The following is a 15490-nucleotide window of genomic DNA, read 5'->3' as shown; positions in this document are numbered from 1 at the left end:
TGACGGACACATTCCACGTAGCCTAAAAAGCATCCTTTAATAGACAGGATGTGGGTTTGCTGATGAATGGGCAGGGAGGAAGAACCACACACACACACACACACACACACACACACAAAGACAGAGAGAGAGAACGGAGAATGAAGGGGGGGCTGGCCTTGGCTGTGAAGTTGGCAGCTGCTTAGAACCGTGTCGCTATGGGACTGTGCTAATCATATGGCTAAAAGCACAGGGAAGGTGAATGAATGAGAGAAAAAGAAAATAACACAGAGAATGGAAACAGAAGAATTTTTTATTTTTTTTTTATAGAAATCAGGAACAAGAAATGCAAAAAGAAAATAACAAAAAAAGCACATGCTTGCACAACCCTGCCTCATACACACCGCTGGGGTTTCCACAGTATAATGCACAGGTGTGCTCTAATCATATGACCACCATGGAGCTAGAAAGCCCACGTGCACAAGTCTGGACTTGCATCTGACCAACATAATGCACATCAAACAAAACTAGAGGCTTACAAAGACTGCAATCTTCCTCTCGCGTGCTTTTGTGCCGGCTAGCCTCTCCGCTGATCCGGTTTCATAAGTGATGCCACATTAATCATGACCTCAAGGAAGAGAGGCAGGAGGACATTAGTGGTTTCAGAGGTAAGTTTCTCCGTAGCACAAACTATCTGCAAGCCCCTTAGCCTGGAACTTTCATAAAAGCGTTACAAACGAGCAAAGGTGGATTTAACAAAAAATAATAACACAGCACCACACCTCTGCCTGTGAAATGTGGCCTTGTTGTGTGTGATGTTTTGTCTTTTAATGATTTAAAAAAAAATAAAATAAATAATAATAATAGTAATAATAATAATAGTAATAATATTAAAAAAAAACTCTCCCCCCGTCTGAACACTCCACTCCCTATCTGCTGGCATCACTCAGGCATGTGGGTGTGGGTGACGTCAGTGGTCAACCAAAACACAGAGGAGCTTGGAGAACCTCTGTTCTCATTCAAAACAATAAGCAGGACTGAAGTCCGTGCTGCCGGTTCCAAGCAAGAACTTCCAGAAACTTTCCCAGGCTAAGTGCCGTCATTCATCACCTGGCGAATGAATACAGTAAATGTCAGCATTGGCCTCGGCGTGCGAGGGGAGCCTGAAAGTAGCACGGCATGGAACTAAATGGCTCTTAGTTTAAGAGCTTCCTGTGGGACTTGGTACAATTTCCTCCAGGCACACGGCCTTGTTATTCATTAAGTTTATTTTAACCACGGCTTGGCCACTAAACACAAGCAGGTCTTCCCTTCAACATGTAAGCGCTGCTAATTCTTCTGGTTTCGGTGTGCTACTTAAATGGTACATTTATATTTATTTATGTGGAACACCCTTTTGTTCAAAGCAACTCAGAGATGAAGCAACGTATACACAAGCACAAAGTTAAACACGTGAGGGTTAAGGGTCTCGTCAGGAATGCAGTGGTGGCTCTTTGGTAGTCCTGAGATTTGCACCTTGTGGGGAAAAAGCAGTGGCTGAAACACCTGCTAATTCTAGCACGAGTAAAGAGGAGGAAAAATGGTTTGTAAAAATTCCAGCATGAGAAACACAGCATTAAAAAGCAGTGGCAGAATTTTAGCAGTTGTCACCTGTTGGTTTTGGTTTGATGTACAAATGACAGCGGCACAGAATTAACAGTTGTTATCTCACAGCTCCAGGGTCCTGAATTCTCTCTCTTGGTTTACTGTCTTTGAGGAATTTCACATGTTCTTCCCATGTCTGCTTGGGTCTGAGCTGGGTTCTCTGGTTTTCTCAAAAACATGCCAATGAAGTGAACTGGAGGCGATTTGAAGGATGTGCTGTGTGTGTGTGTGTGTGTGTGTGTGTGGCACCCTGCACTAAACTAGTGTCCCATCCAGAGTGTATTCCCCACCTCATGCCTTGTGTTCCTGGAATACATTCTGATCCATACAACCCTGAAAAAATATATATACACCTTACTGAAAACAGATAAATGAATTGATGATGTTCGGCCCACGGACTGCAGGACTAATGTCAATTGTGGCCAAGCCACATCACATGGCTATCCTACTGCTACAAAGCAGGAATGGTCTTTATGACACACGCATTCTTCGCTCCATGTTAGGACACAGCTGTTCTCTTTCCTTTACACAGCTGCCTTGAGGTAATACCACATGGAAGGTCACAAGTTAAACTCAGACACCACTGACCTTTCTGCAAGACATTCCTAACATGGTTTTCGGGTTTTCACTGAAAAGCAGATTCTGTATCCGTCCTGTTAGTTTTGTAGCTGTCTAGTGGACAAGGAGTTCAAAGCTGAAACATTAAAATGATGATAAACACAATGCATCAAACACACTCCAAGATCAGATAAGCACTACAGCTTCAAAGTAATTCCTTCCATGGAAGTCATACACTCATTTGTTTGGCTCAGTGAGTATTAACTAGTGAACTTGCTGTACGTTACCAACTTTTACCTACAAAAAACGGGACCTGGAAAGCAAAAATATATTCCCATCAGAAACCGAGTTGGAATGTAATTTCAAACAGAAATGTGACCGCGCTGTGATCAAGGGCATGCATGAGAGACGAAGGAAAGTGTTAGAAATGACCGGGTTGTTTATCATGTTCAAAAACAGGTCAATGAAATTCTGTAAAAGAAGAGACCGCAAATGAGTGTCATGAACGTGCTGCAAGCTTTCCGGAAAAGTGTTTTGTTGTTTACGAGTAGGGACCAAAGTGACCATGGAGAAGCAATGTCATGCTAAAATGGCCTCCTGCACAGTGGGAGGTTGAAGCAAAGAGGACTTGACAGTGATGTGACACCAAGTCAGACTTGCTGCGAGGCCTTTTGCTCTGGCTGATAGAAACGTTTGCCCTCCGATCAAATCACAGAGATGCTCGGTGTCATCTCGCTGCGCACAGCTGCTGGCTTCATGAAAGTACAATGCTCAGTAAGGACTGGATGGAAAGGGAGGAGCAAAGAGAGAGAGAGAGACAGAGAGAAGTATGCTGTGAGTTCTGACAGGATCAGTGTAGCATCTGTGGTCATTTCAAAAACTGATGATTTAAGAAAGACTGGAAATTTGGAAATTTTTTCAATTTTCAATCTGCAACTGTTCAGTTTCAGTGAACCTGTAGCCTCAAATTCCAGGTCTTGGCTGACAGAAGTGGAAGCTGATGTGGTCTTCTACTGTTGTGGCCCATCTGTCTCACGGTTTAAGGCGTTGTCCATTCCGACATGCTCTTCTGCTCAGTGCAGCTGTAAAAAGTGATTTTCACCATAACCTTCCCATCAGCTCAGAGACTGTGTGGACATTCTCCAGTGACCCCTGTCATTAATAAAGCTTCTCCACCCACAGACGCGCTGCTTACTAGGAGTGTGCCTCAACCAGTTAACAGTGTACATGGGTTTCAGGCACTGGTGAGGATACACATTGCGACATTGTTGACTCATTAGACTCAATTAAACTGCATCATGCTAAAGAAAGCAATCCTTTGAGAGCAACAACAACAATAACAAGCTACTTATATTTGTAGACAAAGTTACCTGAGAGTTCATCCACCTTTTTTTTTTTTCCTAAGAAGCTTCAGAAAATATGACGTCATTTCCAGTAAGAGAACATAGTGAGCATCTATGCTCCTGGTTTTTGCGGTGCATTCTTGGGATTTTTTTTTTTTCCGGGAGCAAATGTTCCAGTGCTCTGGAAGGATTCTGCGATTGAGAGAGACAGCCTTTAAAATGTCCGACTACTGAATTAGGGATCTGATTGAGATGCAGTCTAGATGTTTTTTGTTTTCTGTACCATTTTGTGTAAACACTAGAGACTGCTGTGTGTGGGGGAAAAACCCAGAAAATCAGCAGTTTCTGGCATTAACAGGCATCCTAAGGTGGAAATCACCGAGAACACATTTTTCACCATTCTGATATAAACATTAAAAGGTACAAATATTTCACTTTCACTTCATACACACACACACACACACACAGCTGCCACATGAGCAGCACATACATACACATACTTGTTTGTGTGTCTTTTGTACATCTGGAGGATTAAAAACGACATCCACTAAATGGCACGTCAGAGCCGAGCAGCCCTGTCCATCTGGTTTTCCAATCGAACAGTAAGGTTTAGCGATTTCATGCACAGCGACGTTAAACAGACTGACAAGCCCCGCTTCTCTTTAAAACTTTCTGCTACCGGCATGATTGCTGCCATGATCTGCGCGACCGGTACTCAAAATAGACAGTAGGTTTAAGTGGTTTCTTTAATTTCTGAATGTATATTTATTCATTTAGGAGACTCTTTGATCCAAAGGGAATGACAAATAAGGAAATACAAGCCAAAGAGCCCCACTGCGATAGGAAAATCATTACTGTTAAAACTAATAATGGACCAAAATAGTACACAAGTATGCAGTTTGAGATACATGAGTGTCTTCGGTTACAGATACACTGTCACATGGTGCTGTACTGCCTCTACTGTACCAAATGACCACAAGGATACATGAGGCAGCCATCTTGCCTATGCAAAGATAACAGGAAGTATAAATCAGCCTTAATAAGCTCTGCTGAGTCTGGGTGAGATTTCGCATTGTGCTGCTGAAACACAATAGGCTGACTGGATAACTGCATGAATGGGCATGTGTACATGTGCAGGTCCTAATAAAGTGCAAAGTCGAGGAGTGTATATAAAACCTAATTGTGGTTTCCCTCGATACTCGCGCATCTGCCCCGAGTGCCTGCCAAGTGTTCCGACAATAAACTAAACAAATGTACAAGCTCACATCCTGTAAGCCGTCCAGCAAATTAGACCAAGTAAGAATGTGAATAGATCTACTGACTAGCAGCAAGTCAACAGCCGTTTTCTCCCTAATGACTTGCTACTTCCTGCTCTGCTTAATCTGAGGTCGGCCCAGATTGTCCTCTTTTACTTTAACGGCGCAACAAAACCCGTCTCCAGTGGTAGCGGATTTCTTCAAAGCATTGTTCATGGCCTCGGGTTTATGCAGAAGAGTGCTTCGCTGCCAGATGCGAGCTTTGGAGGAGTCGAGAGTAATGAGAACATGGTCTAGGTGCAGGTTTAAAATAAGTTGCTAGTGATAACAAGCATCTTGGGAGTTTGGGAACATCACAGGCAATGGATATGGACTTGAAACAAGTTAAAAAAACTTGCTGCTGAAATTTCGGATTTAAAAAAAAACAAACCCACGAAACTAACTGTACCATATACCTCATTCAACACAAATACAGAAAGCTCATGATAACATCATTTCGCTGGAAACAAACAGTATCCTGATCGTATTTAACAAAGAATTCAATTCAATTCTATTTATTTTAGCACTATTAACAATGGACATTGTCACTAAGCAGCTTTAAAGGAATATATAAATTCAGGATATACATTTAAAGGTTCATCATTTTATTTCGAATGAGCAAACCAGAGGCAACGGTAACAAGGAAAAACTTGCTAGGGCAATATGAGGAAGAAACCTTGAGAGGAAGCAGACTCAAAAGGGAACTATCCTGCATCAGCATGACACTGGATAGTGCGATTGTAAATAATTTCCCTTCAATGACTGTGTACTATATGGACAAAACCAGGAAATTCAATCTAGTTTTAAAATAAACTCGGTTTTCTTAGAAGTAGACCCGAGTGTTTTTGTGGTCTGTTTACTGAAAGGTGTCATATTTGAAGTCTATTGTATGTATCGGTGTGTGTATAGTGTGTGTGAATGAGAGAGACAGATAGAAGGCCTATAGACCTGCTCTATTCTCTGACTGCACTCTCACACATCAGCTGTGCTCACTTCCTCTCTCCTTTTCAGCAGAATTAACCGCTACACCTCTGACTCATGTTATCAAAGTCGAATCGATTAGCGGATGAGGTAAACAGAAACTGCTTGTTGCACTAAAACCAAAGGAAATGCGCAGCGGTTGTGCACTTAGCAAGACTGATTTACTGAAGCAAAACGACAATATGAGCAGCCATTGGGCCATGATCATGTCACCACAATTTATATATTGAAAAAAATAAACTGCATCCATGCTACCAAAATCTGCCTGTACACACGGGTTAATGAAGAAGCTAAAGAGATTTTTGGATTTTGATGTTGATTCCAAGAGATGAATACAGTATTTTTTTACACGCCTTGAATATTCATCATTAGCCTGATCTTAATGCTCTTAAAACTAGATCCTAAAATAGAGAGTCAAATTGGGGTTCGTCCTAATTTTAAGAGTATTTTACAGTTAACGTTAACGCTAACTCTGAATTCAAGCTGGCATTATGCAACACAGAGATAATCAGAATTTTCCTCAATTCTATACAAATGATTTATGATGCAATAAAGCAGCAAATTCAACAGACAGGCTCCGGTGAGCTTCAGTGCTAAGGTGCAGGTCATCTGGACTCTCTCTACTCTCACGGTGGAAGTAAAGCCCTGGTCTCATATTTCCCTGACTTTAACTCCCCTGGAAAATAAAGTTAAAATAGCCATCTTGTGCCAGGACTGTGTACAACCAGGAGGACACACAGGAACCAAGCCAGACTTTACCGAAAAGGAAAAACAAAAAAGAGGAGTCAAAAATTAAAAACGTTGCACAGCTCACAGTTTTTCTAACGTACGGAAGATAAAACGGAGGGGTAATTTTATTCTGAGAGGGAAAAAAAATTGCTTGACGTGAGCATTTGACTCATCTATATAAGGCAGTATCAAGCAGTTCATGTACCTGGAGCAATTCAGTTTAAAACTCTAGTAATGACAGAATGAAGAATGCTTTAGAATTTTTTTAAAAAATTGCTATGGATTACATCACCTGCACCAGGAGTGTTTTAAAAGTAAAAAAAAGAAAAGAAAATAAAAGTACACGATCCTGCAGGCTGATTCATTTGGCCATTACCACGACAGCTATAGTCAGTACAGAGCCTCAAACTACATGGAACAATATCACAATTGTAGTTTGCTATAAATAAACCAATAATAAACCCATAAGAATAACCGTAGTGCAATTGCTACGATAGCTTTAGGACTGTAAATGACACGAACAAGCTTAGCACACAGACTTCATGTTAAAACTAGAACGAATTTCCTGGTTATATAATTGCACTTTGGGTTGATATAGGTCATGGAGTTATCAAAGAGAAGCAGTGAAGATGAGGATGGGTTCCCTTTCCGGGCGGCTTCCTCCGCGTATCGTCTCAGGGAGATTTTCGTGACACGGTCACCTCTGGCTTCCTTATTAGGATCAAATTTATAACGGATATATTTCTGTTAAGCTGATTCGTGACCAGTTTCATTATAAAAAGCGCTATGCGAATAAAATGTAATGCCATCGTCTGTGTGAGGTGAACATGAAATGACCCAAACTCGCTTTTTCCCCATAAACCCCCTTCTGTTCATATTCAGCATCCTGGGCAAGAATGTGGTGTGGGAAAAAAAAAAAAGGACACACCTCGTTTGTGGAGCCATCCCTCCTTCACGATCACCACGTCCGTCATGCTGGACAGAGGAAGACGGTCAGAGTCTCAGAGGGAGAGCAGCAGCTCCAAAGCCCACAATCTCCGTCACTTGGGCAAGGAGCCTCTTATCAAAGGTTACCTGTAGATCAGAATACACATCATTATTAATATTTGATCAACAGCTAATAGAAAAAAAAATGTTGAACCTTAACAATTCTACACATCATACTTTTATTTGTTTACAGTTGCATTTTAGCGTTGTGAAGCATCTGCTGGACAAGTTAGCTCTTGTTATCAGACGATATATCAGCTATAAACAGCAGTTCCCTTCTCAGCCTCTCCAGGTCTCTTAAGGTTAGCAATACAAACAAAAACAAAAACAAAAACAAAAAAACAGCTTGTCATGCCAGAGATACAGGAACGTCCTTTCTGTGGCAGAAATCTTACTGATGCTCTCTCCAGCAATGTTATGCACACATCACCTTACAGAAAGCTTCGGTGTTAAATTAGTCTTTGGTGTTTATTATTAGCATTAGATCATGCAGTCCACCCTACAGAGAAGTGAATGAGAGCATTAATATAAACCTGTGATTTGAATTACAGCTGGAACTACTGTCCCGGTCTGTGCACATGATCGCCTCGGATTCTTGCTCTTGGCTGAAAGAAGTGAAAGCTGATGTGATCTGCTGTTGTAGCTCAGAGTTTTGATGTGTTATGTGTACTGAGATGCACTTCTGCTCTCCACAGATGTAAAGAGTGATTATATGAGTTACTATGGACTTCCTGCCAGCTCAATCTTCTCTGATCTCTCTCAACAACAATGCATTTCTGCCTGCAGACCCTCTGCTCACAGGAAAACTTTGGTTTTTGTGCACCATTCTGTATAAACTCCAAAGACTGTTGTATGTGAAAATCCCAAGATCTTCATCGGTTTCTAAAATACACAAACCAGCCAAACAACTATGACATGGTTAAAGCCACAGAGATCACACTTTTTCTTCATTCTGATGTTTGATGTGAACATTAACTGAAGCTGTTGACCTGTATCTGCGTGATTGGCTGATTAGATACCTGCATACATTAAGATAATATGCTCCTATTAAAGTGATTATAAACACATAAGAGTAATACACAGCACCATAATCCATCTTAGTCATGTATACGGTCCATGGCTGCTCCCGGTGTGGTCTAGTGGATAGAATGTCAAAACGGAAATCGCCAAACAGAGCTTTAGTGGCAAGTTACGATAAAATTCATGTTTAATTCAAAGGAGCTTGATGACGTTTTGCCCCAAACACAACCTCACCCAAAATTATCAGGAATTTTAAATAGTAGGTGTGATTTCCTGCGTTATTAAGAAATGATATAATCACTTCCCCAACCTAATGTTATTCATAACTTTTCATACAAGTTGCCCTGTTTCAACATGAGGTCAAAGACAAATGATCTGAAACACAAGAACCATCATCATCATCATCATCATCATGTGTTAGAAAAGCAAAGCCTAAAGGCTCACATGCTCATTGTAGAAGTGCATAATATATTCCTGATATTAGAAACATTTTGCTGTTGTTTAAATCAGATTAACTTGTTAATATTTTATTAGCTGTACTTAATATTCATTTTTACGTTATCTGCTTTTTATTTGAAAATTTTAATCAGTCTCCACCTGATATAAATCTAAAAGTGGATGCACTTGGTTGAGATCTCGATGGAAAATTTACAGCAGCATCATTCCTGCACCTGTTTCCCAGTTGGGAAATGTTTCAATTTGCTCCATAATTTGATCATTTGTTCATTTCTAGGCATAACCAACTACCAGGAACTGCTCAATTACCATCCCATTTATCTTTATCTAATCAGCCCTTCCAGGATTTTGCTAGGTTTGTTGTGGTTGTTGCAGCCAAAACATTTTACTTGATTTTAATGCAGCTTTTTTTTGCAGTGCAACTTTTTAAGAGATTTTTAAGCTTTTTTGAGGAAAACAAACTGGTGAAATTGCAAAAATAGCACTACTTTTTTTTAGTACTACCAGTACTCCTGTTCAACACATGTGAATAGAAGGCTTTGGCTGAATGCATGTTGTGATGTCACAAGACACGTCTTGGCTGTAATACTGAAAAATTGCAAACTCCTCAAAATATTAAGTTACTCATTCCTGTCCACTGATCGGAGAAAAGGGGAAACAAAAAAACTTTTACACGACATGCATGTTTACATACGTATAACACACTAGTAATGCTGATGAACCAACCGTTTTATTGGTAAACCAGCAACACTCTGGGTTACAGCAATGGGGAAGAACGCAAGCAAAACGGCTAACAGTGCAGTTCAACCTGTCATGCAAATCTGCTTATTGAATGCCAAGGGACATGGCCATCAAAATCAATGATTATAAGCAGATAAGGACTGCAGCTAAGCAGAATCCTCCCCTTTCTGAGGAATCTGACTATTCACTTTCCTTTCAAAGCCTTTAAGCTAGCTTTTTGCTCTTTAGGGTTTCAAGATGTCCCGCCTGTATCGTTCTGGGCAATCCAAACAGCAGACTGGGCGAGTGCATTGGAGTTTCACTTGCCTGAGGATAAACAATTTATGACTTCTCTATTTTTTCTGCATGAAAAGCTACACTGTTAGTGCGGAGAAGCATCTTAGAATGTACATTGCATTGAACACTAGGGATGCAACAATACAGTTAACCCATGGTTCAATACGTACCGCGGTTTTTACCCACAGTTTTCGGTTCTGTTCGGTTGGCTTGGCAAATTAAAGGTTTTTTCCATTATTCTTTGTTTAGGTGACAGGAACAGTAAGTATGTTAAGAAGAAAAAAACTGGTTTTACTCTTTATTTTACTTAAATGCAAAAATCAACTAACACAATGAAAGTGTACTGAAAATAGTGAGGTATAAAAATTAGCGCTTGTATGACTATTACAGAAGACGGGTTTGGAGGACGGCGCTCTTCATTCCCAATCCGCTCTGTAATGACCAGTCACTGTGAGATAACTCTCTGTTACCCCCAAGCTCCAGCTATCTGTTATTAGAGCAAGACTTTGTGCTTTAGCCAAAGCGTTTTCAATTTTTTTGCACGTTTTTTCGTAGAGGTCGGGAAAAAAGGCTCCCGCTTCCACACAGTGATATCTCTGGGTGATGGAGCTGTAGATGTGTGGTCATGTTGGAAGTATTTCCATGTCTGTATCTAACTCGTGTGTAACACTGCTTAAACACAGTCATTTTTTGTTTACCGTTTTTGTTTCATCGGCATCATGGTCAACAACAAATGTTCCCACACCACAGATCTGAATCACGGAGCTGCTTCCTCGTGTTTCTGTCTCACTTCACCGCTCTCCAGGGTTAGATTGAAACCTGACTCTAGCATCACAAGCATGGTCACCGCCCCTAACCTTAGCGCTCACTGATTGGATATTTACTCGCGGGGAGGCGTGTCTGTCTCAGCACGTAGACATACCATGCAGGCAAACACACACAGGAGGTACAGAGAGTAACAGAGCGCATGAAGGAAAAAAAATACCAAAAAAACACTTTTTAAAAACGCCTGGTTATTATTGTTTTAAAGAAAAAAACGAAAAACCGCGGTTCACATATGCATATTGAGGTCGTACCGAGTATTGTGGCATCCCTATTGAACACTGAAGCTGAAGACTGCGCTAAGACTCGTTAATGTCAGCCATGGACATGAGTCTGAGGCTGCAGTGAGTACGGGTTCAGTGTTTTATCCCACTGGGCACGTGTGCTGTGATGCGATGCGATTGCTGGTCTGGTTTCAGACTTGATTCTATTGAACCCTCAGCGTGTTTGTGTTCATCTTACATCATCATAAACAACCGCAGGAAACACACCACGACTCGTCATGTCTATACATACAGATTATTTTGGTGTAATTATGTGCAGTAAGACTCTTCACCACTTCGGTGTCCGCTGCCAGTCATGCTGCGTGTGTGTTGTGGAAACTAATGATGTCGTCATCGGCTAAAACACACGCGAAGGTTACCTTACTTCCTGAACAAGCGCAGACCCGAGTACGAGTTGTGTTCATGTTCACAGAAATCACAGCACAGTTCCAGTGCAAGCGAACTCACACCACCTCCTCAAATTCAGTAGCATGGTCCACATGACAGCTTCACCAACTTTTCATGCAAGTTCCGTTTCAGAGTAAACTGCCAGAATGAAAGCCTCTTAAACTGTACATTCTACTTTGACGCTGGAGCGGTGGTAGCTCACGTGGTTAAGGCTCTGGGTCGTTGACCGGAAGATCAGGGTTCAAGCCCCAGAACCGCCAAGGTGCCACCATGGGCCCTTGACCCAGAGGTGCTGCATAATGTCTGACCCTGCGCTCTGACCCCAACCCCCAAGGACGATATATGCAAAGAAAGAATTTATATATTTGTCACATATATTTGTATATGTGACAATTAAAGACAACTTAACTTTGACCTCTCTCATCAACAAGTACTCACTGTTTTTTGGCTGTTTTTTGTATTTCCCTCCACTCTGAGCAAACCATGATACTGCTGATCATGGAAAATGTACGAGTTGTACTGTGTGGCTGCCACGTGATTGGCTGATTTACATTGTAAAATTGCCTGTATGCCTTTTTTTAGTCGTTATAATCACACCACTACAAACAAAGTAACAGTCTAGTGTAATATTATTGGAAATTGAGTGCAATTTTCCTTATTGTGATTACGATCTATTATTAACAGCACTGAAAAGGAAAATGGTAAGTGCCAAGCCCTGCATCACTGGGTTCACTGCTGACAGGCATATGCTTTGGCAGCTGGTAATTTGGTAGTGTGGTTAAATAGAGCCATACTCCAAAACACAGTTTCCTTAACTGATGAAGGAAGAGCACTTCAGAGGCTGACACAAACAAAAACAGAAACGTGTCGAGTGGCTGCTCGCTTACAGGAAGCCATTAGTCTGGAACGGACGGCGGTTGCGTCATGTTGACCATCTACTTGTGGGGCCCGAAACCCTAATTTCTATTGCACAAGAACGCGGAGAAGCCGTTAACAGTCAAAGGAACTTTGGTCACTGTAGAAAAGGTTCAACGGTGACGGAACAGGAAATTTAACAGTGACTAGACATGCTAAGCACTCACCAGCAGCCCACAACATCAACTTTCCTGCACTGAACACAATTAACACTTCTACATCCGTCTCTATTATTCAGTGAGACTATGTGGCATGTAGATTTCTGATCACCCACATTGTCTAACAAGAAAACCCTACCTCAGGACAAGGCAGGCATCAGATGTATGAATGATACTGTTGAGGGGAAAAAAAACCCCAAAAAAAAACACCAAACCCGAACCTTGGCTAAATTTCCAAATCAAATGTGTAACTTTCCAAACAAGACCTATATGCTAATATATTTACACAATTGGCACCTATGAGTAATACTCATTGGAGTTCTTGCACACAATTTCTCACCAAAAATGGCATTAAATCACGAGCTGCTGTTTTAAAAATGACAATGAATATTATGACAACGAATATTAAAAAAAAAAAAAAAAAATACACCTTGGTTTGTCTGATCGTCTGTGTTTTATATACATACACACACATATATATTTAGACACATCTGTAATTAGCTTCAATGAATCTGTGCTCATGTTCGGCTCATGAACTGAAGACGGCTCAATAGATGTTGTGATGACGTAACACAATGCGCAGAAATCTGCTGAAAAGCTGGCGTAATTTAGAAAATCTGCAAGCTCCTTTGAATATCCCACGGTTTGCTTGATTTTGTGTTTGGTTCAAGGCAGCAAAGGGAAGTGTGAGAGCTATTACCTGAAGTGCGACACCAAAAGTGGCATTAATTACCCATTACTTATTCACTAGTATGTAAAACACTGTACAACTTCTGCAAGACATCTGAGATTTTGAGACATTTGAAGAACTATGAGTCACGGCTGACCTACTGGTTGCTACATGGCTGTGACTGGACGTCTAAGAGACTTTGTTGTTTCATCTTTAATACAAGTTTGTCTGTATCCCATACGGTCACCGCTTTACCTGATCGGCTTTGTAATCACTTTCTAATCAAGACTTTAGGCCATTTCTCTGTACATCTCACTGCCCTTAATCACCAGCTCCACTTTACACTGATCAGGCATAACATTATGACCACTGACAGGTGACGTGAATAACACTGATTATTTCCTCATCATGGCACCTGTTAGTGGGGGGGATATATTAGGCAGCAAGTGAACATTTTGTCCTCAAAGTTGATAGCAGGAAAAATGGACAAGTGTAAGGATTTGAGTGAGTTCAACAAGGGCCAAATTGGGATGGCTAGACGACTGGATCAGAGCATCTCCAAAACTGCAGCTCTTGTGGGGTGTTTCCGGTCTGCAGTGGTCAGTAAGGAAGGAACAGTGGTGAACCGGCAACAGGGTCATGGGAGGACAAGGCTCATTGATGCATGTGGGGAGCGAAGGCTGGGCCTTGTGATCCGATCCAACAGACGAGCTACTGTTGCTCAAATTGCTGAAGAAGTTAATGCTGGTTCTGACAGAAAGCTGTCAGAATACACAGTGCATGACGGGTCCGGGTAGCAAAAGGCGGACCAACACAATATTAGGCAGGTGCTCATAATCGGTGTATTTCCAAAACCTCCACATAATGATGTTGATGTTTAGCCTATTGAGTCAGAATTTGAAATAATCCCACAGTGCAATACACCGACCTGAGCCCTCTGGCTAATGTTAGAAGTCCGCTGATGTAACGTTTACCTGTTAGATTGCTAACTCCTATGCTAATGACTCAGCAAAAGAAGGGGTGGGTTTTTAACCAAAGTTAATAAAATTGTTAATATGCCCTTGGAAAATTAATTTTCAAATAAAATGATCTGAAAGTAGACATCCTGACACACTGTGGCATTGTCTGAACAAGAAAAATCATTCATTCCATCTCCCCTGGGCATTGTGGTGTTTTTATGTTTGTTTTTCCCCCCTTAATTTAATATAAGATTAAAGCTAGTCATCATCCAAAAGTTTTTAATATTTTAATGATTTGTTCCCCGGGATATTCGAGATGATGAAAGAAAACAAACCAACAGAAATGAGATACATCGTCATATGGGTTTTTTCTTCGCATTATCCTGGCAGTATTGATGGCACCCTGTTGGCAGAATTCCACAGGAAAGGAAGCGCCAGTGAGGATGTGAGTGGGATGTGCAGTCTCTATTCAGCCGTGATATTTACTGCCATTTATTCACGTTAGGTTTACTAAGAAGAGAAGTAGGATGAGGAAGGTTACAGTAGATAGGTCTTTAAATAGGCTTTTCTATTCGTTGTACGTTATCATCCTTTGAATTATTTAAAACAAGAAGACTGAAGCGAAAATATCCTGCAAGGTCCTCCTCAATCATATGCCCCGCCCCCTCGCTGTGCTCCTCCTCCCCTCACTTTTCCGCATAGAAACATCGGCTTGCAGTCAGATGAGGATTCATAACATTCATATTATAGCTGAGGACTGATGAGAGGAAACAACCAGGCTAACGCTCATCACTGTGTTAATGAGTAGTAAGGGAATTTAAATGTAGTTGAATGAGGACATCCTATTTTCCAGATCTAATTTACTTGGCACTGATTTGGTTAATAATGTTAGCTTGTTACCTGCTATAAGAAAGCATGCTTGTCTCTTCTAATTTGCCATTCTGCCACAAATGACATGATCAGCGGTGAAAGCTTTTTGAAGCGTTTTGTTCTTTCGGGATATCACACACATATACACCGATCAGGCATAACATTATGACCAATGCTTAATATTGTGTTGGTCCCCCTTTTGCTGTCAAAACAAAAACCATCATGCACTGTGTATTCTGACACTTTTCTATCAGAACCAGCATTAACTTCTTCAGCAGTTTGAGCAACAGTCGCTCGTCTGTTGGATCGGATCGCACGGCCCAGCCTTCACTCCCCACGTGCATCAATGAGCCTTGGCCGCCCATGACCCTGTCGCTGGTTCACCACTGTTCCTTCCTTGGACCACTTTTGATAGA

General features: G+C 41.2%; 1 protein-coding gene across 1 annotated transcript in view; it reads right to left on the bottom strand.

The window, feature by feature from the left end:
* Positions 1 to 15490, bottom strand: part of akt1 (v-akt murine thymoma viral oncogene homolog 1) — a 58690-nt gene that overhangs the window by 37809 nt on the left and 5391 nt on the right. Inside the window, exon 2 of the mRNA XM_058399371.1 lies at positions 7458 to 7603. Coding sequence (XP_058255354.1) covers positions 7458 to 7503 — 46 coding nt within the window. The 5' untranslated portion in view covers positions 7504 to 7603. The remainder of the gene's footprint in view (positions 1 to 7457; positions 7604 to 15490) is intronic.

The sequence above is a fragment of the Hemibagrus wyckioides genome, linkage group LG09 (genome assembly GCF_019097595.1).
Source record: "Hemibagrus wyckioides isolate EC202008001 linkage group LG09, SWU_Hwy_1.0, whole genome shotgun sequence".
Classification (NCBI taxonomy): domain Eukaryota; kingdom Metazoa; phylum Chordata; class Actinopteri; order Siluriformes; family Bagridae; genus Hemibagrus; species Hemibagrus wyckioides.
The sequence above is the reverse complement of the archived record's forward strand: the minus strand, read 5'-3'. Positions and strand labels throughout refer to the sequence as shown.